General features: G+C 41.7%; 1 protein-coding gene across 1 annotated transcript; it reads left to right on the top strand.

Annotated features, from left to right (window-relative positions):
• The first annotated feature begins 550 nt into the window (after positions 1 to 550).
• On the top strand, positions 551 to 19,706 carry thbs4b (thrombospondin 4b). Its single transcript, XM_082540955.1, has 22 exons — positions 551 to 866; positions 4,603 to 4,800; positions 5,177 to 5,439; positions 5,557 to 5,659; positions 5,792 to 5,874; positions 5,992 to 6,043; positions 6,413 to 6,567; positions 7,350 to 7,487; positions 8,688 to 8,765; positions 8,860 to 9,012; positions 9,089 to 9,193; positions 9,283 to 9,390; positions 12,054 to 12,213; positions 13,102 to 13,220; positions 13,652 to 13,704; positions 13,797 to 13,990; positions 16,066 to 16,244; positions 16,860 to 16,908; positions 17,010 to 17,206; positions 17,317 to 17,489; positions 17,670 to 17,809; positions 18,136 to 19,706. The coding sequence occupies exons 1-22, from the start codon at positions 788 to 790 to the stop codon at positions 18,192 to 18,194; spliced, it is 2,838 nt and encodes a 945-aa protein (XP_082397081.1). The 5' UTR covers positions 551 to 787; the 3' UTR covers positions 18,195 to 19,706.
• The last annotated feature ends 874 nt before the right edge of the window (positions 19,707 to 20,580 follow it).

The following is a 20,580-nucleotide window of genomic DNA, read 5'->3' as shown; positions in this document are numbered from 1 at the left end:
GCCGGTCACGCGGTGCCAGACATGCTGACGACCCGGAGGCCATGTGAGCCAGCAGCCTGTCTGAAGCTCTACTGGCCGCTTAACGCGGCTTGTTGAGGCACGAGCAGCAGAGCGCTTGTTTCCTGACCTTGCCCAGGGATGGAAGTGGCAACCAGGGGCAGATAGGAAAGGTGTTACATCTGATCCCTGTAAGGAAAGTTAAAAAAAATCTGTCTTTTAGTTTTTTCAGGCAGAGTGTTAATAAATACTAGAAGTCTGTTTGCTGGAAGTGGGAAACACATTTTCAGAAATTCACCCCAAGCTTGAACTCAAGAGTCTAAAAATATTCTGACTCCGGTCTGGTTTGAAACGTGTTTTTGGTGGCCAAACATGGGTTCCTAGACTCTAAAGGGAGCAAACCGTGTACAGCAGATTTGTGAAGGCGCCTGTGGGAATTGGTAGCAGCCAGCAGGAGCCAATGCAAAGAGTTTTCCCAGGTCACTCCTTCTCTGCATGGGGCCGCCTGAGGAGGGTTTTAAAAGCAGGTTCTGGCCCTGTTGCTCCTCCCTCAATAAGACTCCTACAATCCCTTCTTCACACACTCTCCCTCTCTCTCTCACACACACACACACATAAAAGCAGTCAGCACCCTCTATTAGGCTTAACATGACAGTTTTGCCTCATTTTTGATTCAGAAAGGAAGACAAGTACACAGATACGCCTCAACGGGGGGAAACTGCTGGAGTTTCAGACACATTTAAGTAGCTACAAAGAGAACTGCAGATCTGGGACCAGTTGGAAGGACAAAATGAACGTGTGGACGGCCCTCACACTGGCCTTGCAGCTGCTATTAAAAATGTGCTTACACGTGGAAGCACAGGCTTTGGGTGAGTGTCTTTTTTTCTTTTTTTGAAGTGTTTTGAGTCACTTTTATGTCAGTTATTTAAATGTCACTGCATTTTTTTTTTATTTGGATTATATGGTTGCTGCTTGGGATGACAAAAAAATCAAGAAGTGGAAAAACATCTTTCCTTTTTTTAGGTTTACACAAACACACATAAGGAACGATGTCTTTAAGGTTTCTTTTTTCTTTTTTATTTCTGACACCCTGCCTGCAATGTAATCGTCCATTTTCATTAGCTGTCAGAAAAGATTCAATGGCTCCACCTCTCAGTATTTTAACACACTTATGTATGAGTTTTAATGCATTATGGATGAAGCAGACACTGTGAAAGAGAATATGATATGCAGGCCCAAACACAAAAAGATCAGACAATGTGTGTGATACTCGCTGAGGTGCGAATAAAATGCTAAATATCCCAGTGAGTTGTAGAAGATATGGGGCAGTCAAATGCTTTTATTTGGGCTGGGTGTGTGTGTTTCTGACAGGAAGCAGGCAAAGATAAGAAAAAAATATTAAAAGTAGACAAAAGTTTGAGTATTAAATCCCACCATCTTTCCGCTGAAGTAAAGACATCCTGATTTTGATATCCATCTAGCCAGATCTGCTTGATTACTTCGGCTCGGGAGATTCAGCTTCCTGGCTCGTTTTAATTTAAAGAAAATCCCAGCTGGGTCACACACATGGGAATAATCAGAGATGATCTGGGTGCAGTACTGAAGTTCAAGACTCTCTTCTCTCTCACACTGTCTGACACGCGCTTGCAGTCACACACGCACGCGCCCGCATTTATTCAAGGTCACACACAAACTCGGGGCTACGCGACGCATAGAAATGTTGGCGTTTAGAGTTTATCGCCCTTCTTGCAAACCCCACCAGGTGATTGATGGCATACCTTTAAAATGCCCATTAATCCCTGGAGTCTTTTGGCAAATAGGTGCCTGATGGTATGTATAAAACAAGTCCAGATTAATGGAGTTTGTCATCTATCATTTCTCAGGCTCATTGTCTGCGTGACCACAAAACAAGGAGTGAGATCCATTTAAACCAGCCAAGTCTGGTTTTAGGTGCTCAAAAATGACATTCCATAAGCGTTATCTATGTTATTGATTAATATTAACATGTCAAGGATGGCTCACTGAGAGATGATATTACTGAAGTTTAAAGCGGACTCTCTTTCCTCTGGGCCATCCTCCAGGCCGAGCTATATCAAACTTTAAAATGAGGTAAAAGGGGGGAATATCCAGCTCTGCTTATCTTTGCAGAGTTTATGGTGAGTCTTAACTCACTGTTTAGCTCAGCTGACAAGTTCAGTTCAATTCAGTTTTTACTTATATAGTAAAGGTGCATTATATTGTAAAAAAAAACAAAACCCTACATTAATAGAGCAAAAAACCAAACAATCAAATGCCCCTCTACAAGCAAGTAACTGGCGACAGTGGGAAGGAAAAACTCCCTTTTAACAGGAGGAAACCTCCGGGACAAACCAATAAGGAGTCCACCACAACTAGTTGGGGTTGAGAGGAGGGGGACAGGACGAAAGACACGCTGTAGAAGAGAGGGGGAATTAATGATAACAGGTGGTAGAAAGTCAAAGCCAGCAACTTTTTTCCATTCATTTTTCTTCCGCTTACAATTCAAATGTCAGCGTGGATCTAAGAACAAAGCTGAAAGTAAACGTAACCTAAATCAGTGATAATGACAATAACACATAGAGTTTCTGTGTTTACGTGAATATATCTTTCTGTAAATGTACACACGGCTAGCTGATTCATTGATTCACGTAGGCTGCACTCATCCAACAGAATATATTTCATCCAGTTTATTTAGTTTCACTTTTTAAGAATAGACACAGTGTCAGCGCAGAATCATGATGGTCTCCTGGAGAAATACACATTACAGAATACTGCTCTGTGTTTACAGTGGGGGGAAAAAGCTTTTGGACACTGCTCAATGTGTGCTTTGTTCTTGTTTGAAGCTGCGACATCAGTGCAGTGGGTTTCTGGGTTTATGACAACTCCCCATGTCAGCACAGACCATGTGATCTGCTTTCCAACATTATCGCACCGTAATGTTAAAGATCGAGGGTATTAACAAGTAAATCAATTAAAAACACATACAGCAATGCAAAAATAGCAAGAGAAATGCTGAAAGCACGTTTTTACTTAGTTTATACTTATTTTAGTTTAGTTTTTACTCAAGTTTATTCAAGACTTAATGGAAGCCAAAAGGAAAGCTAGTGTCAGAAGTAAAGTAGGAGTGCACGTGTAGTTACATTTGTAAACACTTACACATCTTAAAAGTGACAATATGCCATGTGATGTTTAAAAATGTCTAAAAAAATACACATAAAAGCCTAATATTGTTTGAATATCATGGTTTTGGTCCTGGGTAGCTAGATGACTCTTGGCTAAATGTGACTTTGCTTCTTCTGTTCTATACACTACGATGTTGTTAACGTAATTACTTCACTGCTGTTATGGCTGGCCTTTAAATGTGATGTGATAAATTAAAGCTTGCCACACAGAAATGCTCGAGTGCGAAGCGTGCGCTGAAATGCTAAAACAAGGAATGCCAGCCATTTGCACTCTTTACAGTAATCGCACCGTGACAGATTTATATGCTGGTGTTAAGGAAAGGTCAAGACACTGTTTTCCTTTATGGCTTTCAGCTGAACTAGTTTTATGAAGCTTGAAATCTGAGGTTAATCGGGGGGTGAAGTGAGACACTTTCTCAGGGTCTCCTGTGTAAGACAGCCCTGACCCTGCGAAGCCCTTTGTCCAGAAGACTGTGTGTGGATGCCACTAAAGACACGATGCACACATCGAGCTTCCTTTGTTCTCTTTTCTTTTCTTTTTTTTTTTTATATATTAAAAAGTTCTTATCTTGATAAAAACCAAACACAAAGGATTCGAAAAGCTTTACATTTTTAGTGGAAGTAGTGTTGACAGCACGGTGCAAGCAGGCATTTCGGTGGCTTAGTCTCACTTATCTGCGCACATATTTAAAGGCTCTGTGTTGTGTCTGACAAAACACAAGGGACCCCAGGCAGATGAGAGAGATAAAAGAAAGAGCGAGAGATCTCATCTGGGGCAATCTTGGCTGACAACAGTCAGCGGAAGCATTTGGGAGCAATTTCTGCTCCCTCACGACAGAGGGCCGTGCGGACCGTTTCAGTGGTACTTGTGTATTCACGATGGTGCAGATGCGGGACTAGAGATTCAATGCGCATCCTCTTGTGGTTTGCCCAGCTCCCAAGCCACTTTATTAAAAGGAGACTCTGACCATGAGCACCAGTGTTCTGCTCCTCTCTGGCTTTTTACTTTTAAATTGCCTGTCAGTTGAGTCAGAACATCTAAATTTCACTGTGCTTTTGTCTGCAAGCGGAAGCTCCATCTCATTTTACAATTCAAACAGTTTTAAAACAAACCTAAGAGAAGATCATAAAAACAGCACACATCTAACGTCACTGTATGCTGTTTACTTACAAATCCGCCTCCTTTTGATTTGCCTGAGCCGACCCAGCCTGCCAAGTTTGCGCTGACTGATTGACACAGCGTCTTGCTAGAGCATCTAATGCTGGGTCAACATCATCATCTTCTTCTTGTCGACTCGGAATGTGTTTACTCTCGGATCAGAGCGCCGCTGCGGGTTGTAAATATTCACATCATCCATTACTCATGTGCTTTCCCGTTTCCCTGCCTTGCTATCTGTCTCAACAGTCTACGATCTGCTCACCTCACCCGACTGCCTGCCAGACCTGCTGCAGGGGGGCCTGACCGGGCAAGGGGTGAACGAGGCTTTCATCCTAACCTCCTTCAAGTTGCAGCCCAAGACCGGAACCACTGTGTTTGGCCTGCACAACCCCAGGGACAACAGCAAGTACTTTGAGTTCACAGTGATGGGGAAGCTCAACCGAGGTAGGAGGACATCAAAGAGGCGCTGGTTGTTTAAAGCTACGCCAATCAATGTCTTCATGTTAAAAATGGATTAAACGTGATAATGTTTAAAGACTCTGCAGACAGACCTGAAATCCAGCAGACAGTGTTTGCCCCCACATAATGAACTGTACTGAGTTTGTGCCCCAAACTATTTTGGTTGTGGCCAAATAGCTACACAAATAATGACGTTGCTGTTGCTATGTGCTAAGACGCAATCCAAGCACAGATAGAGAAACAAATAGCAAACAATATCAATGCTTAACATCACATAAACCCTTTACAGCAACACAGTCAATTTTGCTCTATTCATTACCTCTTCTTCCTTCTTCCTCTTCCATGCCGTGTCCTCTTAAAGCTGTGTTACGGTACTTGAGGAGTGACAAGAGGATGGCCTCTGTCACATTCAACAACCTGGTGCTGGCAGATGGCCAGCAACACCGACTGCTGTTCCACCTCAGGGGGCTGCAGCAGCAGCAGCAGCAGCAGGGGCCAGGTGGGGTGGAGCTGCATCTGGACTGCAGGCTGGTGGAGACAGTCAGGGATCTCCCTGCTGCCTTCCAGGGTTTGCCAGCAGGCTATGGCACAGTGGAACTAAAGACTATGCAAGCCAGAGAGCAGGTGAGCCATCGCTTACAATATTTCCACACAATAGTGAATGCCCTTCTGTCACGATAATGACTCTGTAGGTTTCCAGATGGCTTAGCTGTGCACTTTCACTCGATTGATTTTAAACAGGAAAGCTTAGATGAACTAAAGCTGGTGGTTGGGGACTCATTTGAAAACGTTGCGTCGCTACAAGACTGCCACTTCCAGCAAAGAGACTCAGTTCAGACTCTGGGTAAGGTTCTTTCTGTGGAAATGTCAGTGAAAACACTCTCAGCGATATGAAATGTTGAGTCAAAGGGGGGCAGACTCTGAGAAGCCCTTAGCTCTGTTTCAGCTGAATAAAATAACAGTCCTTCTCCCTCAGGGGTCAACACAAAGCAGCTGTCCAATCAAATGCTGGAGTTAACGAAGGTGATAAATGAGCTGAAAGACGTCCTAATTCAGCAGGTAACCACCTCTTAGCAGTCCCTCTGAGGCCACTTAATCTCTGCTCCGTCAATCCTGACCTCCCTGACAGCTCGCCTGACTGAATATAAACTTTTGTTCATTTTTGACCCGTTCCAGGTTAAAGAAACATCCTTTCTCAGGAATACCATCTCAGAGTGTCAGGCCTGTGGTAAGATAATGTCTATAGTAGCTGTCAGTCATTGTAGAGAGGAAAATTGAGGACCAGTTTCCAATTGTTTAATTTATCACAGCTGATCACTTTCTTTTTTTTCATTATCTCATGTTGTGTCACAACGCAAATTAAAATGGCACAAATGTGCACATTTTAATTTAATGGAAGACTTTCTTTTTGCTTTGTTTCTGCACTGACCCCTCAGACTCAAAACTCTCTCAATAAATTAGTTATCCTATTAGCAGATCGCACGTGATAATGGTATCAGTACATCCTTATCAGTATCCGTGCCTACATGATATTTTGATATTACTGAATGAATAACAGATGGTTAAAAAAAAAATCTTTATTTCCTCCTATTTAAAGGTCTAGGTGGCACAGAGGTGGTGAAGCCAAGGTGTGCACCGGGTGTCTGTTTCCGTGACGACATGTGTATAGAAACAGCAGAAGGTGTTGTTGAATGTGGACCATGTCCTGATGGATACACTGGAGATGGTTTTAACTGTGATGATGTCGACGAGGTAAAGCTCAATATCGCTCTGTGTGTGTGTGTGTGTGTGTGTGTGTGTGTGTGTGTGTGTGTGTGTGTGTCTTGCCATGCTTCTGTCCTCATGACAATCAATATAAATTTACGACCTGTGGTGTAAGGGCAAACTGTCGACATCCTTTCGAGTATTTTATGGCTACTACTTGGGCTGCTGGTTTATGAGATTATAGCTAGGGTAAAGACAGATAAATGTTTTGAGTGTATCTATTTGGCATAGCAGCAAGTTCATATTAGTGGTTTTGGATCCCGATGAGAAACAGTGTGAATTAACAGGCTGCGATTAAGGAGTACACTCAAATACACCTTGATGTCACTGAATAATGGTGGCTCCAGAATTGATCCATAAATGACTTTTTTGACGATCTGTTTATAGGTGAAAGAAATGCATCTCACTGTATTTTTCACCATTTTCAGCATATACAGACTGAATGGCAGTGGGTCCATCAAACTGGAACATGAGAAGCAAAGATATTTCACACAGGCTAATGTTCTATAATTTAGACTATGACCAAAAAAAGCAGGTAAAGGTAGAACTTTCTAAAACAAGATGGAGAACCTTATAAGGATGGCAATACAAGATTGTGTGTTTGCCTGTCTGTCTTTTCTGTTTGCACTGACCTCTTTTCTGAGGACTGGGCCCTTCAGCATTCTCTTTCTTGCATGAGCAATGTCATCAGACCTAAAAGCTTTTGGGGAGAAGCCCTTTGAGAACCACATACATTTTGCAGCTCAACAGAGTTCATGTCCTTTCTGCAGTGTCAGTTTAACCCCTGCTTTCCTGGAGTGCGCTGCGTCAACACTGCCCCAGGCTTCCGCTGTGACGCCTGTCCGCTGGGCTACACCGGCCTGCCAGTGGAGGGTGTGGGCATAGTGTACGCTCAGACCAATAAACAGGTAAGACAGTGGATGCATTATGAAGGAAACAGAATATTATTATCAGTGTATATCAAAAAAGACACACACACATACACAAAAATGGACTTAAATGTAGTCTGAATCCAGCAGCAGATTGCAATATGTTGTTGATCTTACCATAAAATTATTTATTTAAGCATTTAAACAATAAAGGAGGGTTCTCACTTTAAAAGAGCAAAAAAGTTCAATCAATAAATGTGCCAACACAAGTGACTTTTACTTTAGGTGTTTAAAAAAGTTTGCACAAACCTATGGGGGTTTTCACTGGAGTCCAGTCAGCCAGTAGATCACGTCTGTCAAGCTCATTAGATATCATGTGCTGCATAGAACCCACTTTGACCTCAAGAGGGCCGGGCCATTGAATCCTTGAGATATCTTAATATAAGGAAAAGGGCAATTTCAGTGGTAAATCTCAGTTTTTCTACCTGAAATGCAGCTGTAGTGAATGAAAGAAATCTATTGGCACAAGTAATTGTTTATTAATTACTTAATTACTTTAGTGTTGTGTAAATGGCCACGGGCACGGTCTTTATCAGTAGGAAAAATTGCATTACTTTTACAAATGAGTTAAAACTCCAGAGTTTTACCCAACTTCACTTTTTTCCAACACCATACAGTGGGTCGGTTTGTCTTCTCCGGGCCAATTCTGGCCCCTGTGCCTTATGTTTGACAAACTTGGTCGAGAGCAATGAAGACACCAAATTTAAAACATGAAGAAAACATAACTTTTCCACTTCGTTGGACTGCTTTCATTATCTCCATCATGTCACACAGGATTAGCCACTCTAAATGTTTATCTTGATGCACCAGATCCTGATTGGCGGGAACAGATGGATATCGTTTTTTTAATTTGCTGATTTACGTTCTACTTCCATGCTTATTTATTGCTCCGAATTTGTAAATATGACCTGCAGTCTGCAGCGTGTTATTTACCCTTTTAATGCATTTTAGATTCCTACAAAATAAACACCTAAAATACCCGGTGTGCATAAATTACTCCCACTTTAATTTGTGCTCTAATACTGTAAGTATTATAAAGCACAGCTTCAGCTGTTTCGGGGCTTTAGAGGATTTATATGGCATCCTTTGTTTTGTTTTGGGGCGTATTTTTTACACTTATTTTTGGAGCAATTAAATCTGAACAAGTTGTTACAGTCTGCTCATTTTTTTACAATCCAGGTCTGCGATGACATCGATGAATGCAAAGGACCTGACAATGGAGGCTGTACTGCAAACTCGAACTGCCACAACTCTGCGGTAAGAACACCGTTGATGTATTGTATGACCATTACTACAGGTCTTTATTGCTACTCAAAGATGCTCATGTGCAGTTGTGATAATTCCCGCACAGGGCTCCTATCACTGTGGTAGCTGTAAGTCAGGATTCACAGGAGATCAGGTGAAGGGCTGTAAGCCGGAGATCAGCTGTGGCAACAGCCTGACCAACCCCTGTGATGTCAACGCTCAGTGTATTGTAGAAAGAGACGGATCCATCTCTTGTCAGGTAATATTCTTCATCACTCAAATGCTTATGTGCAGTATATGAATGAGTTTGTAAGAAGCTTCATTTGTCTTGTCAGTGTGGAATTGGCTGGGCTGGAAATGGATACCTGTGTGGAAAGGATACGGACATTGATGGATATCCAGATGAGAAACTCAAATGCAAAGATCCAAACTGCAGAAAGGTAACCATGGTGCAAGTTGTCAAGATTAGCAGCTTTGCTGTGGCAGGTATATCTTTATTTAATCATCATACTGTCACATGTCTTTGCAGGATAACTGTGTCTTTGTTCCTAACTCTGGTCAAGAGGATGCCGACAGAGATGGTTATGGAGATGCCTGTGATGAAGATGCAGATGGCGATGGTATTCCAAACGAACAGGTCGGTGGCTATCTCGCAACAAATGCCTCTAAAACATATTATACCTAAACATTCTCATTTTTGTTTGTCTTGCTAATTTTCCTAGATTGATTAAGCTTGTAAAAGTACTAATACCTCCTATGTGTATGTGCACTAAAATGACTGCTGCTCCTGGCAGACGGTTATTTTACGACTGTAAAGTGGGCAAAGGGGCTAGCCTAGCTCTGTCCAAAGATTACAAAATCCACTTGCCGCTGTTTTCCAAATTCACCTATTAACATATCATATCCACAGACACCACATTTATGCACAGAAATGTGGATGTAGCAACTTTGAGGTCACCCACTGGCTACCTTTACAAAGCCACAAGTTTGGTGTGGATACAACCATTTGCTGACATCAGGGGAATCGCTTGCTATTTAGATTAGCAAGATGCATTGGGATGCTAATGCTGGCTTACGAAAAAGACTTAAAGCAAATTAAACTGCCTGGAGAAACTGAACATCCGATATTTAGAGTGTGTTTAATTACCATCAAACAAAGCCAAAATCCTTTATAAAGTATAACTTTAACTCTTAAAGAGGAACTGCAAATTTTTATACTTAAGGGACAAAAGTTGCTGTTTGCTATGTGCAGAAATATGAGCCAAGTGGCACTGAATTCCCCCTCACCCCAAACTACAGGGAGTGCAGAATTATTAGGCAAGTTGTATTTTTGAGGAATAATTTTATTATTGAACAACAACCATGTTCTCAATGAACCCAAAAAACTCATTAATATCAAAGCTGAATGTTTTTGGAAGTAGTTTTTAGTTTGTTTTTAGTTTTCGCTATTTTAGGGGGATATCTGTGTGTGCAGGTGACTATTACTGTGCATAATTATTAGGCAACTTAACAAAAAACAAATATATACCCATTTCAATTATTTATTTTTACCAGTGAAACCAATATAACATCTCCACATTCACAAATATACATTTCTGACATTCAAAAACAAAACAAAAACAAATCAGCGACCAATATAGCCACCTTTCTTTGCAAGGACACTCAAAAGCCTGCCATCCATGGATTCTGTCAGTGTTTTGATCTGTTCACCATCAACATTGCGTGCAGCAGCAACCACAGCCTCCCAGACACTGTTCAGAGAGGTGTACTGTTTTCCCTCCTTGTAAATCTCACATTTGATGATGGACCACAGGTTCTCAATGGGGTTCAGATCAGGTGAACAAGGAGGCCATGTCATTAGTTTTTCTTCTTTTATACCCTTTCTTGCCAGCCACGCTGTGGAGTACTTGGACGCGTGTGATGGAGCATTGTCCTGCATGAAAATCATGTTTTTCTTGAAGGATGCAGACTTCTTCCTGTACCACTGCTTGAAGAAGGTGTCTTCCAGAAACTGGCAGTAGGACTGGGAGTTGAGCTTGACTCCATCCTCAACCCGAAAAGGCCCCACAAGCTCATCTTTGATGATACCAGCCCAAACCAGTACTCCACCTCCACCTTGCTGGCGTCTGAGTCGGACTGGAGCTCTCTGCCCTTTACCAATCCAGCCACGGGCCCATCCATCTGGCCCATCAAGACTCACTCTCATTTCATCAGTCCATAAAACCTTAGAAAAACCAGTCTTGAGATATTTCTTGGCCCAGTCTTGACGTTTCAGCTTGTGTGTCTTGTTCAGTGGTGGTCGTCTTTCAGCCTTTCTTACCTTGGCCATGTCTCTGAGTATTGCACACCTTGTGCTTTTGGGCACTCCAGTGATGTTGCAGCTCTGAAATATGGCCAAACTGGTGGCAAGTGGCATCTTGGCAGCTGCACGCTTGACTTTTCTCAGTTCATGGGCAGTTATTTTGCGCCTTGGTTTTTCCACACGCTTCTTGCGACCCTGTTGATTATTTTGAATGAAACGCTTGATTGTTCGATGATCACGCTTCAGAAGCTTTGCAATTTTGAGACTGCTGCATCCCTCTGCAAGATAGCTCACTATTTTTGACTTTTCTGAGCCTGTCAAGTCCTTCTTTTGACCCATTTTGCCAAAGGAAAGGAAGTTGCCTAATAATTATGCACACCTGATATAGGGTGTTGATGTCATTAGACCACACCCCTTCTCATTACAGCGATGCACATCACCTAATATGCTTAATTGGTAGTAGGCTTTCGAGCCTATACAGCTTGGAGTAAGACAACATGCATGAAGAGGATGATGTGGACAAAATACTCATTTGCCTAATAATTCTGCACTCCCTGTAGTACATGTCCATGCTAGGTTATTGTTTTTGGCTTTTTTCTGCTGTTGGCAAAATTACATGCTTAATGACACTGAGAAAAGTTAAAAGTGTGGGCAGTAGATGTCATTTATATGACCAAAAACTGTTTTGTTTTTAGTTCACTTCCAGGTTGTTGCAAAGCAACATGATGATTTTAACTGATATCCCTAACAATACGAATCGGGGGCTAAGATGTACCTATGTGCTAAGTTTGGCTACTCCTAATCATGTTGACAGTACAGGCAGCCAAAGAAACAAACAAAAGATTTCATCTTTTATAATAAGATGCACAGTGATATCAATCTCATAAAAATCGAAAAGGTTTCAGCCCTGAAGCATACAGAGGCTTACGCTTTACCCACCATATTACCCACTCACATGACTCATAAATGAATATGTGCACACGCTCCTTCTTCATCAGGACAACTGCAGGTTAAAAGCCAATGTGGACCAGAGGAACAGCGACAAGGACAGCCACGGCGACGCCTGTGATAACTGCCGCCTGGTGGAGAACCCCGACCAGAGGGACACTGACGGTGATGGCAAAGGGGACGCCTGTGATGATGACATGGATGGAGATGGTGAGGAGAGAAATGACATCACTGATGCTGACGCTCTTGTTATATAATCAACATCACTGGAGGCTTTTGCTGTTATGACTTCTTACCCTGCACTCCCTTTTATGATTCCACTGCTGTGGTCTCGTAGTGAATTACTCACAAGGATGCATGCAACTTTTATAGTTAGTTACAGATCCCTTTGTTGTTTAAATGCATCACTTTATATTAGGATAGATTTTGTATGCCAGCTCAGGCTGAATAAACAACACCGTAAAGAAAAAAATAAATGATGAAAGCCGATAGCAGGCTGACCCCAAAGCGAGTACAACCTTTGATCACTCAACAGCGTGATTATACCTCATGAAGCCCCCACAGGACAAGAAGATAGTTCTTCCTTCCACTGCTGCTGCTTGACCTTTATGCATTAGTAGTGCTGCTACTGCCTCCCTGTGATGAAGTAAAATACCATCTGAATGCAGGTTCTCCGGAACAACATAGAAAATGCAACAGTGCACCCTAGTGGTGATATTAGAAAGATCAGCTTATAAAATCATTTCTTTAGTGAGACAGCAGCATAAACCTATTGCTCGTGTTTCATGATAAAGATGACTCTGTCAGTAATACAGCTTGCTTTCCACAGGTATGCTGCTGTGATTATATTACAAAGAATACTGCTGATTATTTCCTGGAAAATAGTGGCCCAAACTCATATCTGTCTTTTAAAGCAAGGTATTCAGTCCACTGCCGCAGAAAGCAAACAAATGCACATCTTTACAGCTGACATGCAGGATTTACAGTCTTTGTTGACTTAACTGACTGCTCATCAAATTCTTTGCACATTTATATATTTTATAAACCCACTTGGTGGCAGTTTGAGTGTTAAATGAGTGTCACCTGATCGATGTGCAGGTCTGAAGAACTTCCTGGATAATTGCCAGCGTGTCCAGAACAGAGACCAGCTGGACCGGGATGGAGACGGGGTGGGAGACGCTTGTGACAGCTGCCCCGACATCCCCAACCCAAATCAGGTCAGTCATACAGGTGGATGTATGGCGGTCATGTAAATTAACTAAATACACTGACATAAGGATAGTTTATTTGATTTTGCTCGTAGTATTTAGTGTTTGATTCACTAGATTTATCTAACCACTATAGTTATGAGTGAGATATGAGATTTCAAATTCAACATCTTATGAAATACAAAAATATACTATCAACACACTGTTGAAGTAACAGTTTCTTTGAAATAAAAGGAAAAATTATCTAATGATCAGAGAATAGTCAGATAAATGCAGTTTGTTCTATAGTTTGCAGTTCTAATATGTCATTCAAAAGGTCCATATTACTGCTGAACGAAGCTGTTTGCACTGTGCATTTACCTTTACAAAAATAAGATCTTAACTGCAGGATTAAAGTTGTATTTTCACACTTGTCTCATTGCTGTCTGCTCTCTCTTCAGTCTGATGTTGATAATGACTTGGTTGGGGATTCCTGTGATACAAACCAAGACAGGTGATAACACTATCTTGATATCTACAGTACCAGTATAGCTTTTATTCATTTATTTCAATTTAACTCATGTCACTGCGTCGCTTCCTGTGTAGTGATGGCGATGGTCACCAGGATACCAAGGATAACTGCCCACTCGTGATCAATAGCTCTCAGCTGGACACTGACAAAGACGGGCTGGGTGACGAATGCGATGACGATGATGACAACGACGGGATACCGGATGTTTTACCACCGGGTCCAGACAACTGCCGGCTGGTACCAAATCCTGATCAGATTGATGATAACAGTGAGTTTCAGATTGTCCCCTGATAATTAAAAAAAATGAGTTTGTAGGGATGTTCAGTTGTTTTTGTTGAGACGTTTGGCTAAAAAGCAGATTGATGCTGAAAGATTAATGGTCATAATTTCGGGAGAACGTCTCTCTTCCCCCTGCACTGTTACTGACATTATTTATTTCACACCCACGCGGATCAAACAGTAGCAACCTTGGGCAGATTAAGTGGCAATTTTTGTGAGGAGAAAAAAAAAGCGCAATTTTTGCGAGCCTAAACTCATTCGCCAATTTTATGACTCGCTGAGACATTACTTGTGTGAAAATGGATTCTGAAACTAATGGGAGTGGAGTGTCAATTCAAATAAAGAGGGGCAAGGCCATTTTTTCCCAGCAGTCAGAGTTCAGCGAGGCAGAGTTAACAGACCATTACTTACATTATTACAACACACAACTTTTTCTTGTGTAGCCAGTTGTGGTAGTAGCACAGTTTTAATAGCCTAACAAAACTCAAAAGTCAGATATTTGCTTTTATTTAATAATCAGTGCCCTTTTAAATGTCATGTGTCCAAAGCTGTACTGTTAGACAAATGTATTTTTGCCAGCTAATATGTAGCATCTAGACCTATGAATTAAGAAATGGTATTGCTCCCTTTGATTTAGATTCGGTTTTCTTTTGAAGTTTATCGCACAGAGGGTTTTGTTTTTTGTAACTGCCATCCAGGGCTATTGCTGTCCCCTGTTGAGCAGAGACCAGAAAGCACGTAGCCTGTGTCGTGATTAAGGTTTCTTTCGTTTGTGTGTCGTCTGGTGGTTAGTTGCTGTTTGCTCCACACAACAAAGTGATTCATTCTTTCTGCCCTCACAGATTTTGTTTCCCCCTCGCTGTCATTCAGGGGCCTTTGATGTGTGGCACTCTCATAATTCCCACCAACTACATAAAAGCAAAGTGGTTCCCTTTGACATTGTAATCTTTTTTCTAGATTTCTACTCAATCGTGCACTCTGTGAGCCTGTACAAACTACTGTTACTGAAAGGTAGCAGTCCATTCGTAACATTATGTGTGGTTCAACATTACAGAATAATGTATGGTTATCACAAAATCCCAGTTGCAAACGTGGACGGCTTATGTTTGTGTCTCGGTACAGCATTTAGGAAGAATCAGACACATTCAGAGCTGATTTTGACTTATTAAAGACTCAGCGAGAAGCCATATCAGTATATGTCTGTCGTACTGGAGGGTGTGGACTGTAGTGAGCTTCACTAAAAGGTCTTAATTTTTCAGCAATTTTTTAAAAACTGTGTGACAACATTTAGTGCATCAATTCATCCATTTTCATGTGCTTATCTGGGACCGGGTTGCAGGGGCAACAGCCTATTCGGAGCAACCCAGTCCTCCCTCTCCCCAGCCACCTCCTACAGCTTATCCAGGGGCAAACTGAGGTGTTCCCAGGCCAGCCAAAAAATATAATCGCTCCAGCGTGTCCCCGTGATCTTTCACGGGGCCTTCTCCCTGGTGGTGCCCAAGAGACATCCTTGTCAGATACTAAAACCTTTCAGTGTTTAGTAGTGGCTCCACTCTGAGCCCTTGCTTGAATGAATGAATGAATGAATGAATGAATGAATTACTAGCCCCATCTCAGGTGCCCCTCAGAGAAAGCTCATTCTTGTCAGTCATTATCCATTCAGATTCAGGAAAGGAGAGAAGTTAATGGACCAGGTCACCCTACCCGGGGCAGGGTTACCGTAGCCCCACCCTGGACCCTGGCCTGTGGAGGGAGCTTGAAGGAGAGTGGCTGGTGGCTGGCCCTTAGCTCACATGGATTAAGCATAGGCCTGCCCTCCACCACCCACAGGAGTCACTAAAGGGGTCGGGTGAAACGCATCGAGCAGAGGCCCTGGCGGTCTATCCCCGGCTATCAAGGCTGGCTATTGTGTAGTGACAAAGTACAGTACTTGAGATCATTTTTCCAATGAGGTTGCACAGCTTCTGAGATATTTTGATCATACACTATTGTGTTTCCAAAGTAAATTAAAGATTTGAAACTACTCATGCACCAAATTTTTAACTGTACTTTTTAACTTTTCAGGTGACGGTGTTGGAGATATTTGTGAGTCTGACTTTGACCAGGACAAAGTGATAGACAGGATTGATAATTGTCCTGAAAATGCCGAGATTACCTTGACTGACTTCAGGGCCTATCAGACTGTTGTGCTGGACCCCGAGGGCGATGCCCAGATTGACCCCAACTGGGTTGTTTTGAACCAGGTATGAACATTATTATCACTGATCATTCAAATTTATCCATCATAGGCAGATATTTTTATATACACATGCTTGACTTTACTTGACTTTTGTGATTTCCCCAAGTGTTTTGTTGTCCAGCTTTGCTGTTTTGGTTCACTCTTACCACTCTCCTTGAATAGATTTCTGGCCCAGCAGGCAGCCTTTTATTGCCAAAAAACTAAAAACCCACGCTACACTACATGTTGAGACACACTTAGTCGGTAGCTGATGAACGTGTTGGTGCATTTAGCAGCTAATGTTCAGCAGATGTTGCCCTCGGGAGCTGGAAGAACAGAAAAATTACGCTGAAAGCAGGGTGCTGATCTGTATTCAGTTTGTGGCCAGAAACTGAAAAAAAAATCAGAGCTGCTAAATGTGTATATAGGGCACTTGCCAGATCAACTTGAAAGGTCGTGTTGTTCACAGTGTGTTAAAAAAAAGAAAAGAAAAAAAAGAGTCACGGCAGCTTTAATTCATGGCCTAAAAAAAGTACGTGTGCAAGCACATTTTAATAAACCTGAAATGCAAATACAAGCTTTTGAAATTAAAAGTTTCACGGTGCATCATTCATCATTAAAAACATCTCTTCCTTATCAGGGAATGGAAATCGTTCAGACCATGAATAGTGATCCTGGACTTGCTGTCGGTAAGGTGTATTTAGCTTTTTTACCTGAATATCACTTTTAGTGTTGTGTGCAAGAAACTACTCGTCGTATCTAATGCGCTAATTACTCTTTCTGATGTCAGGTTACACGGCTTTCAGCGGCGTGGACTTTGAGGGGACTTTTCACGTGAATACAGTCACTGATGATGACTACGCTGGCTTCATCTTTGGTTACCAGGACTCATCCTCCTTCTACGTGGTGATGTGGAAGCAGACTGAACAGACCTACTGGCAGGCAACCCCCTTCAGAGCCGTGGCCGAGCCCGGCATACAGCTGAAGGTGAGAGGGCGAGTCATCTCACTTTAGTTTTACTCACTCGACCTGTTTTACACATTCTTGTTTTCCTTCTGCTTCTACAATCGCCTTACTTGTCTCTGCTTCTGCGTTAGGCTGTGAAGTCTAGATCAGGCCCCGGCGAGCATTTGAGAAACTCACTGTGGCACACGGGAGACACCACCGACCAAGTGCGCCTGCTGTGGAAGGACCCGAGAAATGTGGGCTGGAAGGATAAGGTGTCCTATCGCTGGTACCTGCAGCACCGCCCACAGGTTGGATACATCAGGTATTATAAAATTCTTACGGCTTCCTAAATTTTCTTGCCAAGAGCAAGATGAGACGGTCAGCATTGTGTGTAGGTGCAAACTGTATGTTCAGCCATTGGAAAGCCAGGCTGGCTGTTTCTTAGTCTTAATAGTTGTAATTTAATAACTAAGGTAAAAATCCCTTGTTGTGCTTTGAGCAGAGCCCGCTTTTACGAAGGAACTGAGCTGGTTGCAGACTCCGGCGTGACCATCGACACAACCATGAGAGGAGGACGACTTGGTGTGTTCTGTTTCTCGCAGGAAAACATTATCTGGTCCAATCTGAAATACCGCTGCAATGGTAAGGAAATCAAACGTTGCAACATAATTTACAAATGGGATAACAATGCTAGAAAACTGTCAGTAGCTCCATCCTAATTTGGTGTTTAGTGCAGGTAATTAGCAGAAAACTATGCTAATATGCTGATCAACATTTTACTAAAGGGCTTTCTCAGCCTCACGGAATGTGCAGCATCTTGCTGCATGACCTCTGAGACTAGTTGTCTGCAACAGCTTCATATTCCATCTTGTTACATAAAGACTGCAGCTGTGAAGAGAATTAGTTTGACCTCACTGCATATGAGATTTTAAGCTTGTCTCATAACGCCTAACTTGTCACTTCCGCAGACACCATCCCGGAGGATTTCCAGGAGTTCAGCACTCAGCATGGCGTCGACTCGCTCTAAAGCCAACGCGGAAAAAAATACCACTGCAGAGCTACGAGGAATGCATCAGTGTGTACGTGCAAGTGTGTACGTGCGAGTGTGCGCACGTTTGTGTGTGCGTGTGTGGATGCCTGTGTCTGTGTTTTGATGTTTATGGCTTTTGTGCATACATGGCCACAATCTTTGTACTGTGTGTGTATTTTCTCATGCTGTCTCATTTCTCTTAAATGTCTCGAGCTGAGCTTTTAGGTTTAATGGATTTTATCAAATACATTGCAATATGCCCCCTTAGAAATCCTGCATATTTGATTTTTACCCTTTGGTATCTCTCTGTAAAACATAATCCTTTTCAAAGTTTCCTCATGCAAAAAGTTACAAACTGACATGCTGAAGAGTCTCTGGTGTAGATGTCAATGTGCATTTGATGCATTTGATCTCCTGCACAGTTATTTTAGTTATTTTACCCAAACTTCATTTTTTGCGTCCATATTCAGAAAATTCAAGTGTCTTTTATTTTGTCTTCTACTCTATACTCTTCTTCTCTTCCTCTTAGTGCCTTACTCGTGGTTAAATCATCTTGTAAGCTGAATCCTTACCAAAAAATGTAGCATAAGACACCATAGCGCTGCATACAGTTTTATTAGTTTTGTTTCCCCTATACTTGGAGTTGTTCTTTTATTATGATTTTTTCATAATAAATTCTACATTTTCCCAGGAAATAAAGTGAGATGTTATCATATAATAATTTTTACTACTACGCAGAAGTCATATTTGAACGCTTTTTGGGATATACAGTGCTTAGCAGATTTCTTAGACCACCTGTCATAAAAACCAAATAAAAAAACACGTCTTTACATTTATTGGCATGTAAGGAATTAAATTCACCTTTTTATACCCAAATTTAGCTGGTCCATTTTCTTGTCAGAAATGGAAGTAAATAACTGTCAAAAGAAAAAGAAAAAAACAGGCTTTGCTGGTTTTTTTCACCTTTTCTTGTATTTCAATCAATTTGAAAATTCATAGATAATAACAATAATTGTATTTTAGCATTTAAAATATAATTTCATCATTTGGATTAACCGGTAAAGAAATATAAAAATAATTTTGGTAATTTCCAGTACTATTAATATTGGACAGCTAGGTGGTGGGTCGTTGTGTTTGTGGGGTCAATTTTTTCTTTATGTTTTGTTTTTTATAATAGCTACCAGAAAATGGGCTGATCATGTTTCTGGATTTTTTAAAAATCATGCATGCGTGCATTCATTACTTTTCAAGGATGGGCAATTAATTATCCCAAGGGGCTACATGTCAAACTGGGACTGTTATGAAAGCCCCACATCAATAAGCTTAATTCACTTCTATGTTATCTCTTTATTAGCTTATTGACTCCATGACCTCATGTGACCCCTTAGGAAAAATGAATTGCCCAACATTTACGCTGAAAGTGCTGTTTTGTTTTGATCAAAGGGTCCTAAAATGCCACTGCAGATCCCTCTGATGGAACATTTGTTAATTAAAGAATCAGGCAGACCACACGATGCTTCTGAATCTCACCAGTGGGAACTTTGCATTCACATGGAGGTAGAGCTGTTTTATGGTGAGCTGAGACCAGAATTTGGATAAGCTTTTATAAATTGGATTTGGAAAAAAATATGCAAATTCAGATACGGTGCCACACTTTTCATCGTGACAGGAATTTAAAATGCTGCAAATGGTGTTCAAGAGCAGCAATCGGGACCACCGCTTTTAAGACGCAGCAGCAATCTGCAAAACTGTGTGTGCGTGTGTGTGTGTGTGTGTGTGTGTGTGTGTGTGTGTGTGTGTGTGTGTGTGTGTGTGTGTGTGTGTGTGTGTGTGTAAACTCAAACAGTGAAAACAACACAAAGTAATAATGAAAAATCAGCACAGTGTTTTTGAAGATAATAGCCTTGTTGTCTGAAATACCTACAGACACATTCTTTGTTTGATGGCTGTTACAGAGAAAAGTTATTGATCAGTTTCCTTCTGATCGCCTGGCTTTTTGGTTTGCAGTTTGAAAACTTACTGTGGAATCGTGTTGAGTAGTTTCCATATTTGTTGCCTGTTTGAAAATTGCTATTGTAGCAGGGAGGAAAAGAGGTTACCAGCAGAGCTGAAGAGATCAAGGGGTTCAGTACAAGCTGCACAGCATAAAGACACCCGGGCTTTCATTGCTGAGAATTGTGACCGAAGATGTTGACGATAGAACAGTGGGAAGCTCTTTGGAAAATCGGCTTTGATCACTCCTTCAAAATGAATAAATAAGGCAGGTGGGGGAGAGGAAACTCCATGGCAAAGTGGCAGCCAGGTTTCGATTTCAGCTCGCACGTCTCTGCTGGAGTTGTCTCCACCTCAGGGGGCATGAGAGAATAATTCACTGATTTATATG

The sequence above is a fragment of the Aulonocara stuartgranti genome (assembly GCF_965226115.1).
Source record: "Aulonocara stuartgranti genome assembly, chromosome: 7".
Lineage (NCBI taxonomy): Eukaryota > Metazoa > Chordata > Actinopteri > Cichliformes > Cichlidae > Aulonocara > Aulonocara stuartgranti.
The sequence above is the reverse complement of the archived record's forward strand: the minus strand, read 5'-3'. Positions and strand labels throughout refer to the sequence as shown.

What these genes read in the sequence shown, in the direction of transcription:
- thbs4b (XM_082540955.1), top strand. Translation starts at nt 788, where the DNA reads ATGAACGTGTGGACGGCCCTCACACTGGCCTTGCAGCTGCTATTAAAA. An exon ending in GATGGGGAAGCTCAACCGAG is followed by an intron (nt 4,801 to 5,176) that starts GTAGGAGGACAT and finishes GTCCTCTTAAAG; the next exon opens with CTGTGTTACGGTACTTGAGG. An exon ending in ACTGTGATGATGTCGACGAG is followed by an intron (nt 6,568 to 7,349) that starts GTAAAGCTCAAT and finishes TCCTTTCTGCAG; the next exon opens with TGTCAGTTTAACCCCTGCTT.